This window comes from Triplophysa rosa, linkage group LG10, assembly GCF_024868665.1.
Source record: "Triplophysa rosa linkage group LG10, Trosa_1v2, whole genome shotgun sequence".
Lineage (NCBI taxonomy): Eukaryota > Metazoa > Chordata > Actinopteri > Cypriniformes > Nemacheilidae > Triplophysa > Triplophysa rosa.
The window spans coordinates 222686-235782 of NC_079899.1; the positions used below are offsets into that span (position 1 = coordinate 222686).

Here is a 13097-nt window from a genome sequence, read left to right on the forward strand (position 1 = left end):
CCGTTTTCTCACGCAGGGCAACAGGGGAGCGCTCTGGGTTCCGGCTAATACCGGGCCCGGTGCTCTCTCCCTGGACAGGGGGAGAGTACTCAGAGTTTGGAAGAAACTGCCGGGCTCGGAGCCCACTCCCCAGACAGCACGCCAAATATGCATACCCTTTAACCTGCATTATTATCTGCAAAGGCAAACTCGTGAATTATCTATTGATCAATATCGAGCGCATTGACTCGCTCGAATTTGGATTCAAATCCTCCCATAAATCGTATTCACATATAGCCTACTGGGCTGGGGACTCAGGCTGAGCGCTTCGAGTGGGAGTGGCTTCAGCGCCAACAGCGGACACGCCCCCAGCGTTTGAGAGCAGAGTCCTGCTTATTTTTGATAACTTATTTTATCTACTTGGATGTTTTTTTCTCCATTCAAATTTGGCTGGGTGGTTAATAACACACTTTTCTGTTGTGTGACCAAATCAGAACACATATTTTAATGTCACTTTACTCGGACTTTAAAATAACTAATGATCCCCCGTTAGCATCTGATCACTGCGCCATCCCTTTTCTAGTCTTACTAGACCTTAGTGCAGCTTTAGACATAGATCACACCATTCTAATTATTGGACTAAAAAATTATGTTGGCATTGGTGGTCAGGCATTAGCCTGATTTAACTCCTATTTATCCAATCGGTACCACTCAGTATATGTAAATGGAGAAGTGTAATACAAATCTCAGGTTGAATTCGGAGTGCCACAGGGATCAGTTTTAGGCCCCATACTTATTTCATCTTACATGCTTCCCTTAGGAGACATCAGGAAACATAAAGTCTGTTTGTTACAAACAAAAGGATGTTACAAACTGCGCCTTTAAGGTCACATCTTTATTTATTATAGGTTTTTAACATTTATGTCTCTTTTTAACATTTTTGTGTGTGTTTCCTTGCATCGACAAACAGTCCAATGGAAGGCAGCGGCTCAGGAGGCGGATGAGGGGCAGCCAACAGGAAAGAGGACAGTCTATGGAGACAGTTAGGGATTCATACCGCAGCCAGGACGGAAGCCCAGGGAGGAGTCGATGAAGGGAGGAGCCATGGTGGAGATGGGGCCGACAACACCAGGGGGCCGACTGATGGAGACGGGGGCCAATGGAAGAGGGGCCCAGGATGGAGACGAGCAGACGGAGAGCTAGGGTGACGCTGAGGTTCCGGAGGGAGACTGCAGCGGAGCTGGAGCAACAGAGGATTAAAGTGGAGCCAGAGGGAGGGAGGAGTCTGACGGAGCCATAGGGTGCAGAGGAATGAGGCATAGCCAGAGGAGTGTAGTCCCGAGGTGGAGGCAGGTGGACGACGGAGCCCTATGGAGCTGGTGGGGTGACAGGCCATGGTGGAGACGAGGGAGCTAGGAGCCAAGGTGGAGCCGATGGGTCGAAGGGCCGAGGTGGAGATGAAGCGGGGCCAGTGTAGATTAAGAAGTGCTGGGCGGGACCAGCGGAGATAAAGGAGAAGTGGACGGGACCAGCGGAGACAGGGAGAGATCGGCGGGACCAGCGGAGACAAAGGAGAGCTGGGCGGGACCAGTGGGGCAGGGAGCATCCAGAATTCCTCCTCATTCACCCAGTCAAAAAAAAGTCCTGTTGCAGCTCACCCTCATTGGTGTGAGTGTGGGCGGGGCTACACTCCATTTCGTTGATTTCCACGAGGAGATGCTAACAGCGCCACCCACACTCTTTGCTCCACACTAACCTACTGCTTAGACAGCTTATGCCCTTTTACACCTAGGCCATCTCGTGCATCCCCTTCTGCCCTCTGGTTATCTGATGTTCTCCGTGAGCATCGTGCCACGCTCAGGTCTGCTGAGAGAAAGTGGTGCACATCTAAAGAACCTACTGACCTCTCTCTCTCTCAGTCTCTCCTCTCTTCTTTCTCTGCTGATGTCTCCTCTGCGAAAACCCAGTACTACCACACTAAAATCAACAACTCTCCTGACCCTCGTACTCTCTTTAAAACCTTCTCTGCTCTTCTAAAACCTTCTTTCCCCCTCACTTCCATCGGACTTAACAGCTGATGATTTTGCGTCTTTCTTTGTAAAGAAAACGACCACCATCAGCAGTCAATTCTCTGCACCGCCACCTCTTGACCACCCCCAATCCCCAGACACATGCTCGCTCCTATCTTTCTCTCTCCTATCTGAATACGACGTTTCCAAGGTCATTTCTTCTAACCACCCGACTACCTGCCCGCTAGATCCCATCCCCACTCATCTCCTCCAGGCCATCTCTCCATCGGTTGTTCACTCTCTGACCCAGATTATCAATTTGTCTCTCAACTCAACTTTATTTATATAGCGCTTTTGCAATTTTCATTGTTACAAAGCAGCTGTACATGAGACACATTGACTACAAGCAAAACAATCAAAGTTGTACCTGCAAAAACAAGAAAAGGTTGAAAACACAGAAGACAGACACACCCACACACAAAACACTCCACACACACAACACGCACACGCACCAACACACACAGACACAGAGACACACACACACACACACACACACACACAGACACGTACGTACACAGACAAGTACGCACACACACACACGCTCAGTGAGAGCACACATTTAGGATAAAGGAGAGAGAAGCACAGGTCAAATATAACAGATAATAAATTCCTATATGCAATATTAATTAAGTAAAACTTTAAGATTCTAAAGCAGCCCCCCCGGTCAGGCAGATAGTGCAAAAACAGTATGCAAACGGTGGCGAGGAACCCAAAACTCTAATCGAGAAAAAAAACCTCAGGAGAACCCAGGCCCAACCAGGGGATTCCAGTTCCCCTCTGGCAAAAGCTGCTGCCTCTGCACAAGCTCCAGAGAGCTTGCACAACAAGGCTAAATAAAATAAATAAACTTAATAATAAAATAAATTATAGTTTAAGATTATCATTAATAATCTAATAGCATTTGAAATTTTGTGGTGAAGACATGTCAAGTGACCGCGTCCTTCTTTATCCAGCTCTATCATCTCAGCTCTTGTCAGGTCCCCACTTCCCATTCTCCGCTCTACCATCAGGTCAGGCCATGAACTGCATCCTGCTCGCTGTGGTAACCTTGGAACAATGAGACAAGACTGGCTGAGAGTAGAGTACTGTTCTGTACTCTTTGATGCAACAAGTACATCAGTTGTGTTTTTGGTTCCGGTTGATCTAACTAATGCAGCCTAAACCCTCTGAAGATTTATATTATGGAAGAGTAGTGTATGCAAGATTAAAAAGATGCGTCTTTAGTCTAGATTTAAACTGACAGAGTGTGTCTGCCTCCCGGACAGTGCAGGGAAGACTATTCCAAAGTTTAGGCGCTAGATAGGAAAAGGATCTACCACCTGCACTTGATTTTGAAATTCTAGGTATTACCAACTGACAGGACGCCTGAGAGCGTAATGCACGTGAAGGACTGTAATACAAAAGGAGTTCATTCAAGTACTGAGGAGCTAAACCATGTAAGGCTTTATAGGTAATAAGCAAGATTTTAAAGTTAACGCGATGCTTTATAGGTAACCAGTGCAAGGTTGACAGAACCGGGCTAATATGTTCATACTTTTTTGTACGTGTAAGAACTCGAGCTGCCGCGTTTTGGACCAATTGGAGTTTTTGTAATAAGCCTGCAGGGCAACCACCTAACAGTGCATTACAGTAATCTAGTCTTGATGTCATGAATGCATGAATTAACTTCTCTGCATCTGAGATTGACAGCATATGACGTAGTTTAGATATATTCTTAAAATGGAAAAACGCAATTTTACAGGTGTTGGCGACGTGGCTCTCAAATGACAGATTACTATCGAATAGAACGCCAAGATTCTTTGCTGACGACGAGGGTTTTATGGAACATCCGTCAATAGTTAAACAGTATTCTTGGTTGTTACTTATAGCAGTTTTCGGTCCAATAAGTAACCTCACCACTGGTACATTTCCCACACTCTTCAAATAGGCCTGTATTACCCCACTACTGAAGAAACCCACTCTTAATCCTGCACTGTTAGAAAGCTACAGACCGGTATCCCTCCTCCCCTTCATTGCTAAAACTCTTGAACATGTTGTATGTAACCAGCTCTCATCCTTTCTCACCCAGAACAACCTCCTGGACAGCAACCAGTCTGGTTTCAAGAGCGGTCATTCCACCGAGACTGCACTGTTCTCTGTCATTGAAGCCCTGAGACTGGAAAGAGTCTCTTCTGTTCTTATCCTACTGGATCTATCTGCTGCCTTTGACACCATTAACCATCACATCCTCCTGTCGAACCTCAAGGCTATGGGTGTCTCTGGAATGGTCCTACAATGGTTCAGATCTTACCTCTCAGGTAGGTCATTTAGAGTATACTGGAGAGGTGAGGTCTCTGAGTCCCAACATCTCGACACAGGGGTGCCTCAGGGCTCAGTGCTTGGTCCGTTGCTATTTTCTGTATACATGACATCCCTAGGCTCTGTCATTCGGAAACATGGCTTTTCCTATCACTGCTATGCGGATGATACACAACTCCACCTGTCTTTTCAGCCTGACAATCCGACTGTTTCTGCACTCATTTCAGCATGCCTAGCCGACATCTCGCTCTGGATGAACGACCAACACCTGCAGCTGAACCGTGCAAAAACAGAACTGCTTGTAATCCCGGCCGACGGTCATCTTAACTTTACAGATCAGGTTGCCAGCACCACCCGGTCCTGTAGATTCATCCTCTACAATATTAGGAAAATTAGACCCTTCCTATCAGAGCATGCTACGCAAGTCCTAGTCCAGGCTCTTGTTCTGTCCAGACTGGACTACTGCAATGCGGTACTGGCTGGACTTAGAGCTTGCACAACCAAACCTCTACAGATGATCCAGAATGCAGCGGCAAGAGTGGTCTTCAATGAACTGAAGAGAGCACACGTCACCCCTCTCTTCATTAAGTTACATTGGCTCCCTATAGTGGCTCGCATCAAATTCAAGACTCTGCTCCTGGCCTACGAGACCATCACTGGTTCGGCACCCCATTATCTTTACTCGCTAATGCAGACGTATGTACCCGCCAGATCCCTGCGCTCTGAAAACGAACGACGTCTTGTGCTGCCATCCCACAAAGGTAAAAAATCTCTCTCACGTACCTTCTCTGGATCGGTTCCACTTATGTGGAATGATCTCCCGCTGCTAGAAGATCTGCAGATTCTGTAGCCATCTTTAAGAATCGTCCGAAAATGCATCTCTTCCGTCAACACCTGACCGATCAGTTCTGACTTCTATTTCTTTTCTACTCTTTCAGTACTTAGCTCTTTATACTGTGGTAGGCTATATGAGACCAGTTTTTTTTATTCCACTTATGCTTTTTGTTGTCCTTATGTTGTCCCAATTGCTTCCATTGTTTACCCCATCTGTAAGTCGCTTTGGATAAAAGCGTCTGCTAAATGACTAAATGTAAATGTAATGTAAATGTGTTGTATGTCCCACTTTCATCACATCCATTATCCAGGGTGAAAGATGCCTTTTGGTGAGGTGCTGCTGATAATGCCCTTTGTATGGTTTCCATCAATGCGACACATCACGTCAGTTGTGCACCTCAGCCTCATTGGGTGTTTCGGCCCTTTATCACAAGACACCCTCAGCCAAGGGAGGCCCACCGCAGGTTGATCAGACCTGGGTGTGTGTCGCATTATTACAAGGTCATCTGGCAGCCCATGTTGTGTCTACACCTCAACCACAGCCATTGGCTTCTTCTTTCCGCACCACTGGCCAGTTCTTGATTATCCTCCACTGGACCTGTCCTCTGAAAGTGACCAATTGTCAGCTATGGCGACCTCTGATTTTTGCATGGTGCTGGGTCGAAAAGTTGCTGTGGTGTTCTGAATCTCTAATAAGTTGACGTTGCGTCACGGGTGGCTGTGTTCCCATGGGACTCAGCCACCACCTCGTCTGCTTCCCGTTCCGTGACAACAGTGGCTACGGCCCTGCCGTCCACTATGGCGAGCAGCGAGGGTGATATGAGGATTACTGTGAGCGCTAATCCGTCAGCCACCGGCTCGCGGACCGTTCGCACCTCGTCTCGCTCGTCTGACCGTTCCCCATGAGATGGTCCCACCGTCTTGTTCCTCAACCACATATTCGGAAACGGTGCGTGATGATGAGATGTCCGTTGCAGCATTGGAGGGTGACTTACTGGCATCTGACTCCGACGATTCCTCGGAGCTCCCTCCCTCGGGGGGTCGAGCCCAGGAAGAAGCGGACGTCGAAATGTCATGCACAGTGTTGTGGCGTTTTCCATAGGAACCCCATCTGTCGGCTCGACACAACGTCGAGAGACCGACAGAAAGGGAACGTCTTGGTTACGGATGTAACCTCAGTTCCCTGATGGAGGGAACGAGACGTTGTGTCCTTCTTGCCACAACACGTGCTGCCCACTGCAGCAGTCGTGAGAGGTCTCAGGCTCCTCAGAACAAAAGGTGAATGAATGAGGCACGCCGTCTCCTTTTTACACCCGGATATCCGGGGGCGGAGTCCGGCATGCAAATTTCATTCGCCAATTTCATTGGCCTTTTCTAAGAAGTCGGAAGCGATTGGTTCTCAGGGACGAACCCCATCTGTCGGCTTGACACAACGTCGAGAGACCGACAGAAAGGGAACCTAGGGTTGGTTGAACCTCTTTATTGAAACGGGCCCCTGGTCTCCTCTGACGTGTCACAGCAGCACTTTACTGTAAGTTACTGAGTAAATGTTTATGAAAATAGGTAGAGCTTATTAGTTGTGATTAAGGAAATTTCATTTGTTGAAACTGTTTAGGTCAAATTTGGTCTTATTTTGTGATTGATATCAGACAACAGAGGAATGTTATAAGCAGGGAAAATGGTGATGGCATAATGTAACTGAGTGCAGCTATAACTTCAAACTGCTGTCATATCACTGAAACGGCAGTGTTTGCTTGCTCACCCGACTGCATTTATTAGATATTATTTTCTAGAATGATCTTGCGTTTCTATAAACACCATGCACTGTGCTGTGTTTGAACTTTTCTGTGTTTTTTTGTTTGTCTTATTTTCTCCTGTAAAGCTGCTTTGGAACAATGCACACTGTGAAAAGCGCTATATACATCAAATAAAATTAAATTGAAGTTGTTGTTGACAGGGAGCTTAATGTTTTTGATTAAAGATTACAAGTTAAATTAATTAAAAAAAATAATGGTGTGCACGGATAAATCATTTATAATAAACACTGTGTAAAACACTTAGAATATTTCGCCTTGATTTCATGATGACTTTAAATAGGCAGATGATAACAGAATGAGAACAGGTGAGAACTAATCAGTAACTATGGAATCAAATGAGCAGAGGGAAAACAGGCAAATGGGAACACTGGAAAACTAAACCAAAACATAACATAACACAAGCGTGACAATTGTGTCCTTCTATCCTGAGAAAAAAATAATGAAAAATCACAAGTTTTGTGGAATAAAACGTTTAATTTAATTTAAAATTAAATGTTCAGCTAAATGTATACACATTTAAATGATGAAGCTCTGAAAAAGGTTTTAGGGCACACCATTTAAAAACCATGTCATTTTTATAGCTTTTTCTGCGCTGTAACACTTCTGTTGGCTGCCAGCAGGTGGCAGTAAAGTCAAAGAGGACTCTTGACGTCCTCTATTTAAAGGTTTTAATGCCTTTATATCTAATACATCTAAACGTAATTTCCTTCACGTCGAAACAAACTGGAATACACCTCAAGAAGAAACTAAATCTGCCTATAAATGTTATTCAAATTTATCTTTAGATACAGATAAATAGACTTGAATCGTCAGTGTTTAGCGCTTGATGATTGGCTGTCTTTACTTGAAGGCGTGACTTCCGGCTGTGCTGATTAGTTCTCCTGCCCTCACTGTAGTAAGAGCAGTGCTGCGACTGCTCGTTTGTACAGTACTGTCTGCTCGAGCTCGGTAGAAGCTGTGACGTGACGTAATACAGAACTGAACTTAAGTGATCTCATCATTACAGGTATGTGTTCACATCTACACGAGCATCACATGTGTGTAGCCTACGTCACATCGGTGCATGATGACAATGAAATAACCTGTACGAATCTGTGTGTACAAACGTCTGTTCAGTTTTGTCTTTAATATTTATTACTAACATATTATAATGATATAATAATAATAATGTTTGTAGATAAATGATTTTGTGTCAAACTCTGAGTCATGTACAGTGACCTATGGACTGTGTCTCACATTTATAGCAGAAACACACAGACAACACCCATTTACGCACACACGCACACGCATGTCTGGTTTACTATCCCCGTGGGGACAGTCCATAGGCGTAATGTTTTTTATACTGTACAAACTGTATATTCTATCCCCTATCCCTAAACCTAAAGATCATAGAACACTTTTTGCATTTTTAGATTTTTTAAAAATATTGTTCTGTACAATTTATTAGCTTTTTTGCCCCTGGGGACCTCAATTTTGGTCCCCACGGTGACACGAGTCCCCATGTGTTGGTGTGTATTCAGGTTTAGGTCCCCACCGGGATATACAAACGCGCGCACACACACACACACACACACACACACACACACGCACACACACACACACACACACCCTATTGGTGCAGTAATACAGTAATGGTGTACTCCTTGCAGTCAACCCATACACACGTTATATCATCATCAGACCTTTTATTTTTACCTATATATATATATATATATGCAGATGACATCACATTTCATTGATTTGTGTTAGTTAAAGGGATACTCCACCCATAAATTCTGTCCTCATTTACTCACCCTCAAGTAGGGCTGCACGATTAATCGAAAAGAAACCGCACGCGATTTGGCAGTTGGCTGCAATGTTTTTGCTCAGTTTGTCAATGAAATACTGTTAAATGCAGCTGCATCCGAAAGCCAGAGGGCGCTCTCGCACAGAAACTCCAATGCTCCATAGAAGAAGTACCACACCTATAACCAGGAAATGCTGTCTTCCTATCTGCACCTGGCATATTTCTATCCCTGTTTTTCAAGCCTCCTCAGGTATTTTCATGATAATAAAGTATATTTACAAGAATGATGTTTGACGGGTGTTGCTTTTTTAAATGCATGTTTTAACAGTGGTGTAAAGTATTGGAGTAAATTTAATTAGTTACTGTGCTTAAGTGTCTTTTTGGCTACTTTGTAGTTGTACTGAGTATTAAAGATATTAGCAACTTTTACTCTCTACTTGACTACATTTTTGAACAAGTATATGTACTCTTTACTCCACTACATTTGTAATGACTAATGCAATTACACATTACATTTTGCATGGCATCTATTTTTCTTTTGCAGCAGTTTATTTTTGCTACAGAAGAATTTATATTTCCATTTAAAGGGCATTGAATGTACTTTCTTGTGAATTTTGCCCTTACTTACTGAAACTTGTCAACATGGCTTCTTTATGACTTTTTAATTTTACCTAACATTATTTTATTTGTCCGTTATATTGAAGAGACCTTCTTGAAGAATGTTGGCTTACTTATGAGCACTTGAGCTTAAATGAGACTTAGGGTGTTTGTAATAGATGTAGGTTATGACTATCGACTGTTTCTTGTTTTTCACTGACATGTCTCTTAAGTGTTGAGGACTAGTGCTGCTTTGAGCCTACATTCAGTATGAGTAAAATACTCAAGTACTGTTAAAATCAGATACTTGAAGACTTTTACTGAAGTCGTTTTGGAATTGGTGACTTGTAACTTGTAATGGAGTAATTTTCACTGCAAGGTATCTGTACTTTTACTTAAAAGAGTACATTCCTCAATATTTTTAAGGGCTTATTTTGGTTTATGGAGTGTCCGACAACAAGTTTATGTACATACATGATGTAAAAATACTATTATTTTGTAATAATAAGCAGTTTTTATTACCTTACTTCTTGACTGACTCAAATGATTCGTTCCGCGATTCATCTGTGTAATCTCCACCTTTCCACCAGCGTAGTCTGATCTGATTGGTCAGATAGTGTAGTCTGCTGTGATTGGTCAGATGGTCTAGTCTGCTGTGATTGGTCAAATGGTCGGTTTATACTCCTTTGGTGTCGATATTAACAGTGTATAGAGAGAGATGGCGTCGATTTTACCTTACCAGTTCGAGCCCGAGTCTGACGAATCATTCTTTAATCCTTATACAGATGCCAGTAAGAAAAAGGACTGTTTTAGACACTTCTCTTGTAACAGTTAGTTATCACGGCATACAGTGTACGGTATTAGTATCTTCAAATGTTATTATAACTATAGTACACCACGCAGTTCTTGAAATAAAGACTTTGCGAGTTAATATGGTTGAACACTTACATTAGCGCAACGAGTTTATAGCTAACGTTAGGTAAACAAACAGTAACAACCCCAAAAATAACGGTAACGTTAGCTAAACACAGACATGAGATAACGTCACACAAATTTAATTTTAAGTAAAGACAAAAATAAAGAGTCACACTTACAGGTTGTGATTCGGTGGAGCTTACAGGTCCAAATAAAGTTGGTATTGCAACATCTTTTAAGGAAAGACGTTTAATGTATCCTGCAGTAAAGGCGCCAAGATTGATGAAGCAATCTTCGGTAAAATGACGCGCGCAAAGTAAAACGTTCGGTTTATACTCCTTTGGTGTCGTTTGAAAAATAAATAGTAACCATTTTTTCCTCAGAAGTTCTTCCTTTGGTAGTGAAAATAAGACTGACTTAGTTTCACTACATAGAACACAGCTTCTCTTAGACATGATGCACACGTCACGAACGAGCTAGTACAGTGTTTGGGGAGGAGAGAGTTAAGTTTTCGCAGTCAGTAGGCGGGGATTTTTCTAGTGACGTAGGTACATTGTGGTTAAAGATTCGGACAGGTCATGGCTTGTTCGCGTGATTCAGAGTCGATTACCTTTTTTATAAGCTAATAACTTTGTTATTCGTTCACCTTCGGATTTACAACTTGGCAGATTGCTTACATTCAAACACGGCAAAATTAAACACTTCATGAAATGTATTTTTTATGATCTCGAGGAATGTACTCTTTAAGTATGGTTTTCAGGTACATTTACACCTCTGTGTTTTAAGCGAATCAAATGCGCAGTGCTTTCAGATGGAGCAGCATTTCCCACAGATCACAGAGCCGTGCTTCACAAACATGCTGCGCAAAACATAAATCATAAATACTAATCGCGGCATACATCAAAACAAATAAAACATAATCGCAGTCTTTGCGATTTCACATTCGCGATAGCCACATCGATTTAATCACAATTTGAATGGGAATTGCGATTAATCGTGCAGCCCTACACTCAAGTCGTTCCAAACCTGTATAAATTCTTTGTTCCATTGAACACAAAGAAAAATATTTGGAAGAATGTTATCAACTGACATTTCTGGGGCACCATTGACTACCATAGTAGGAAAAATGATTGTATCATTTTTTTGTTTTGTTGAACACAGAAGAAGAATTTAGAAAAACAAACAGTTTTGGGGAACCTTTGACTACAATTTGCATGGTAGTCAATGGTGCCCCAGAAATGTCAGTTGCTAACATTATTCCAAATATCTTTCTTTGTGTTCAACAAAACAAAGAAATTTATACAGGTTTGGAACAACTAGAGAGTGAGTAAATGAAGACTGAATTTTTTTTTTTTGCGAAGTATCCCTTTAACAAATAATCAAAGAAAATCACAGTTGAGTCTTGTATTGTATGTGTTTGTCTGTTTGTTTGTTTGTTTAATCTAACAGGAGTAATTCATGATGAGAATGCAGTTTGGATACGTTAATAATAATGCTTTTTGCATAATGTAGTGATTTACGAATGATGATTGATTTGTGCCTTTAACTCAGTTTCATCAGTTTGTCATTATTTTTAAATTGCAGGGCTCTAGAGTGCGACCTTATTTCTCAATGGTGCGACTAAGAAAAATTTGAGGTCACAACGGTGCGACCAGCCGTTCGAGGGAGAAAAAAAGTCTCCCCGACTCTGAAAGTCTTCCTGTGATTCAACAACAGACACACATTAGGCCCATATCGTGGTCTAAACCAATCAGAGATAGTGAAGGGCGGACCCCCTCTGATTGGCCGTGGTCCAGATTTTCCTGTACGTGTGTGTACCAGAGGTCGCGTTAAACGAAAATTCTCTGTCATTGACAGATTTTTTTTTACCAGTGACGGAAAAATCTGAAGTCCGTCCGTCATTTTGACGGATTACAATGAGGGCAATTTGTAACTCCCCATTTCCCTTCATTAGAGCGTGATATGCTCGCGAAGGGACGTGCGTGTTTCACATGTCATTGTTACTGACTAGACATATGTGATGCGATCTGGGAAAACCCATCGGATGTCGTGCTGGGACGCCTATCAAAGTAAACTACAGCATGCAAAGTTTTTTATACAATGTTTTCGTAAGATGACAGAGCTCCCCATCTCCAGCACTGGGAGTTATCTGATCGCAAAACATGCAAGGGAGGGATGATCAAAAGTCCAGACACTGTGCACATGATAAACAACGTAAAACTTGCTTCACTGCTTATTAGTTGTTGTCCGTAATGTTTGCTAGTGTCCTTGTGTAGTGATAATGGCAGAGCTCTTGTTCTTTAAGTGTGCCCTGCACCATTTTCCTTACTTTCGTTTTATTCAAGCGGTTTTGTACAGTATTTTTATAGACTTCAACACTGGGAAATGTTTTTTTTATTAAATTGTTATTAGAGTAAGTATTTTACTACTCTAAAGTGACTTTTACTTGTGATACTGGACTGTTGTGCTTTTATTTTCATCACTTAACTTTAAATCCGTTTTCCTCCAAATTCCATTCCTGGAAATCCTAGCGCTTCAGCCGACCTCAGCCATAACTTTTGTTACATACACAAGGTATGAGCAAAATAAAAACTGATTTGGAAAGGGCTTGAATATGGTATCAAAAACTGTAATATATAAATTTGCACCATGTGTTGGGTTTTCCCAGATCGAATCACATATGAACATAAACATTAAAACATTAAATATATAGATGAATATAAACAACAACGGCTTTATTGGGCATTCAGTTGTATTAAAATACAACAAGTTCCGAGATGAAAGTACAGCGTGATGACGTCA

General features: G+C 42.4%; 1 protein-coding gene across 2 annotated transcripts in view; it reads left to right on the top strand.

The window, feature by feature from the left end:
* Positions 1 to 7889: 7889 nt before the first annotated feature.
* Positions 7890 to 13097, top strand: part of klc4 (kinesin light chain 4) — a 41153-nt gene continuing 35945 nt past the window's right edge. Inside the window, exon 1 of one of the 2 annotated variants that reach the window (XM_057343608.1) lies at positions 7890 to 8003. Coding sequence is in view for 1 of the 2 variants with exons in the window: in XM_057343607.1 (XP_057199590.1) it covers positions 8889 to 9033 (145 nt within the window). In the remaining variant the exon portion in view is untranslated. Of the gene's footprint in view, positions 8004 to 8873; positions 9034 to 13097 lie in introns of those variants that run through there. The other variant, XM_057343607.1, reaches the window with a different exon arrangement.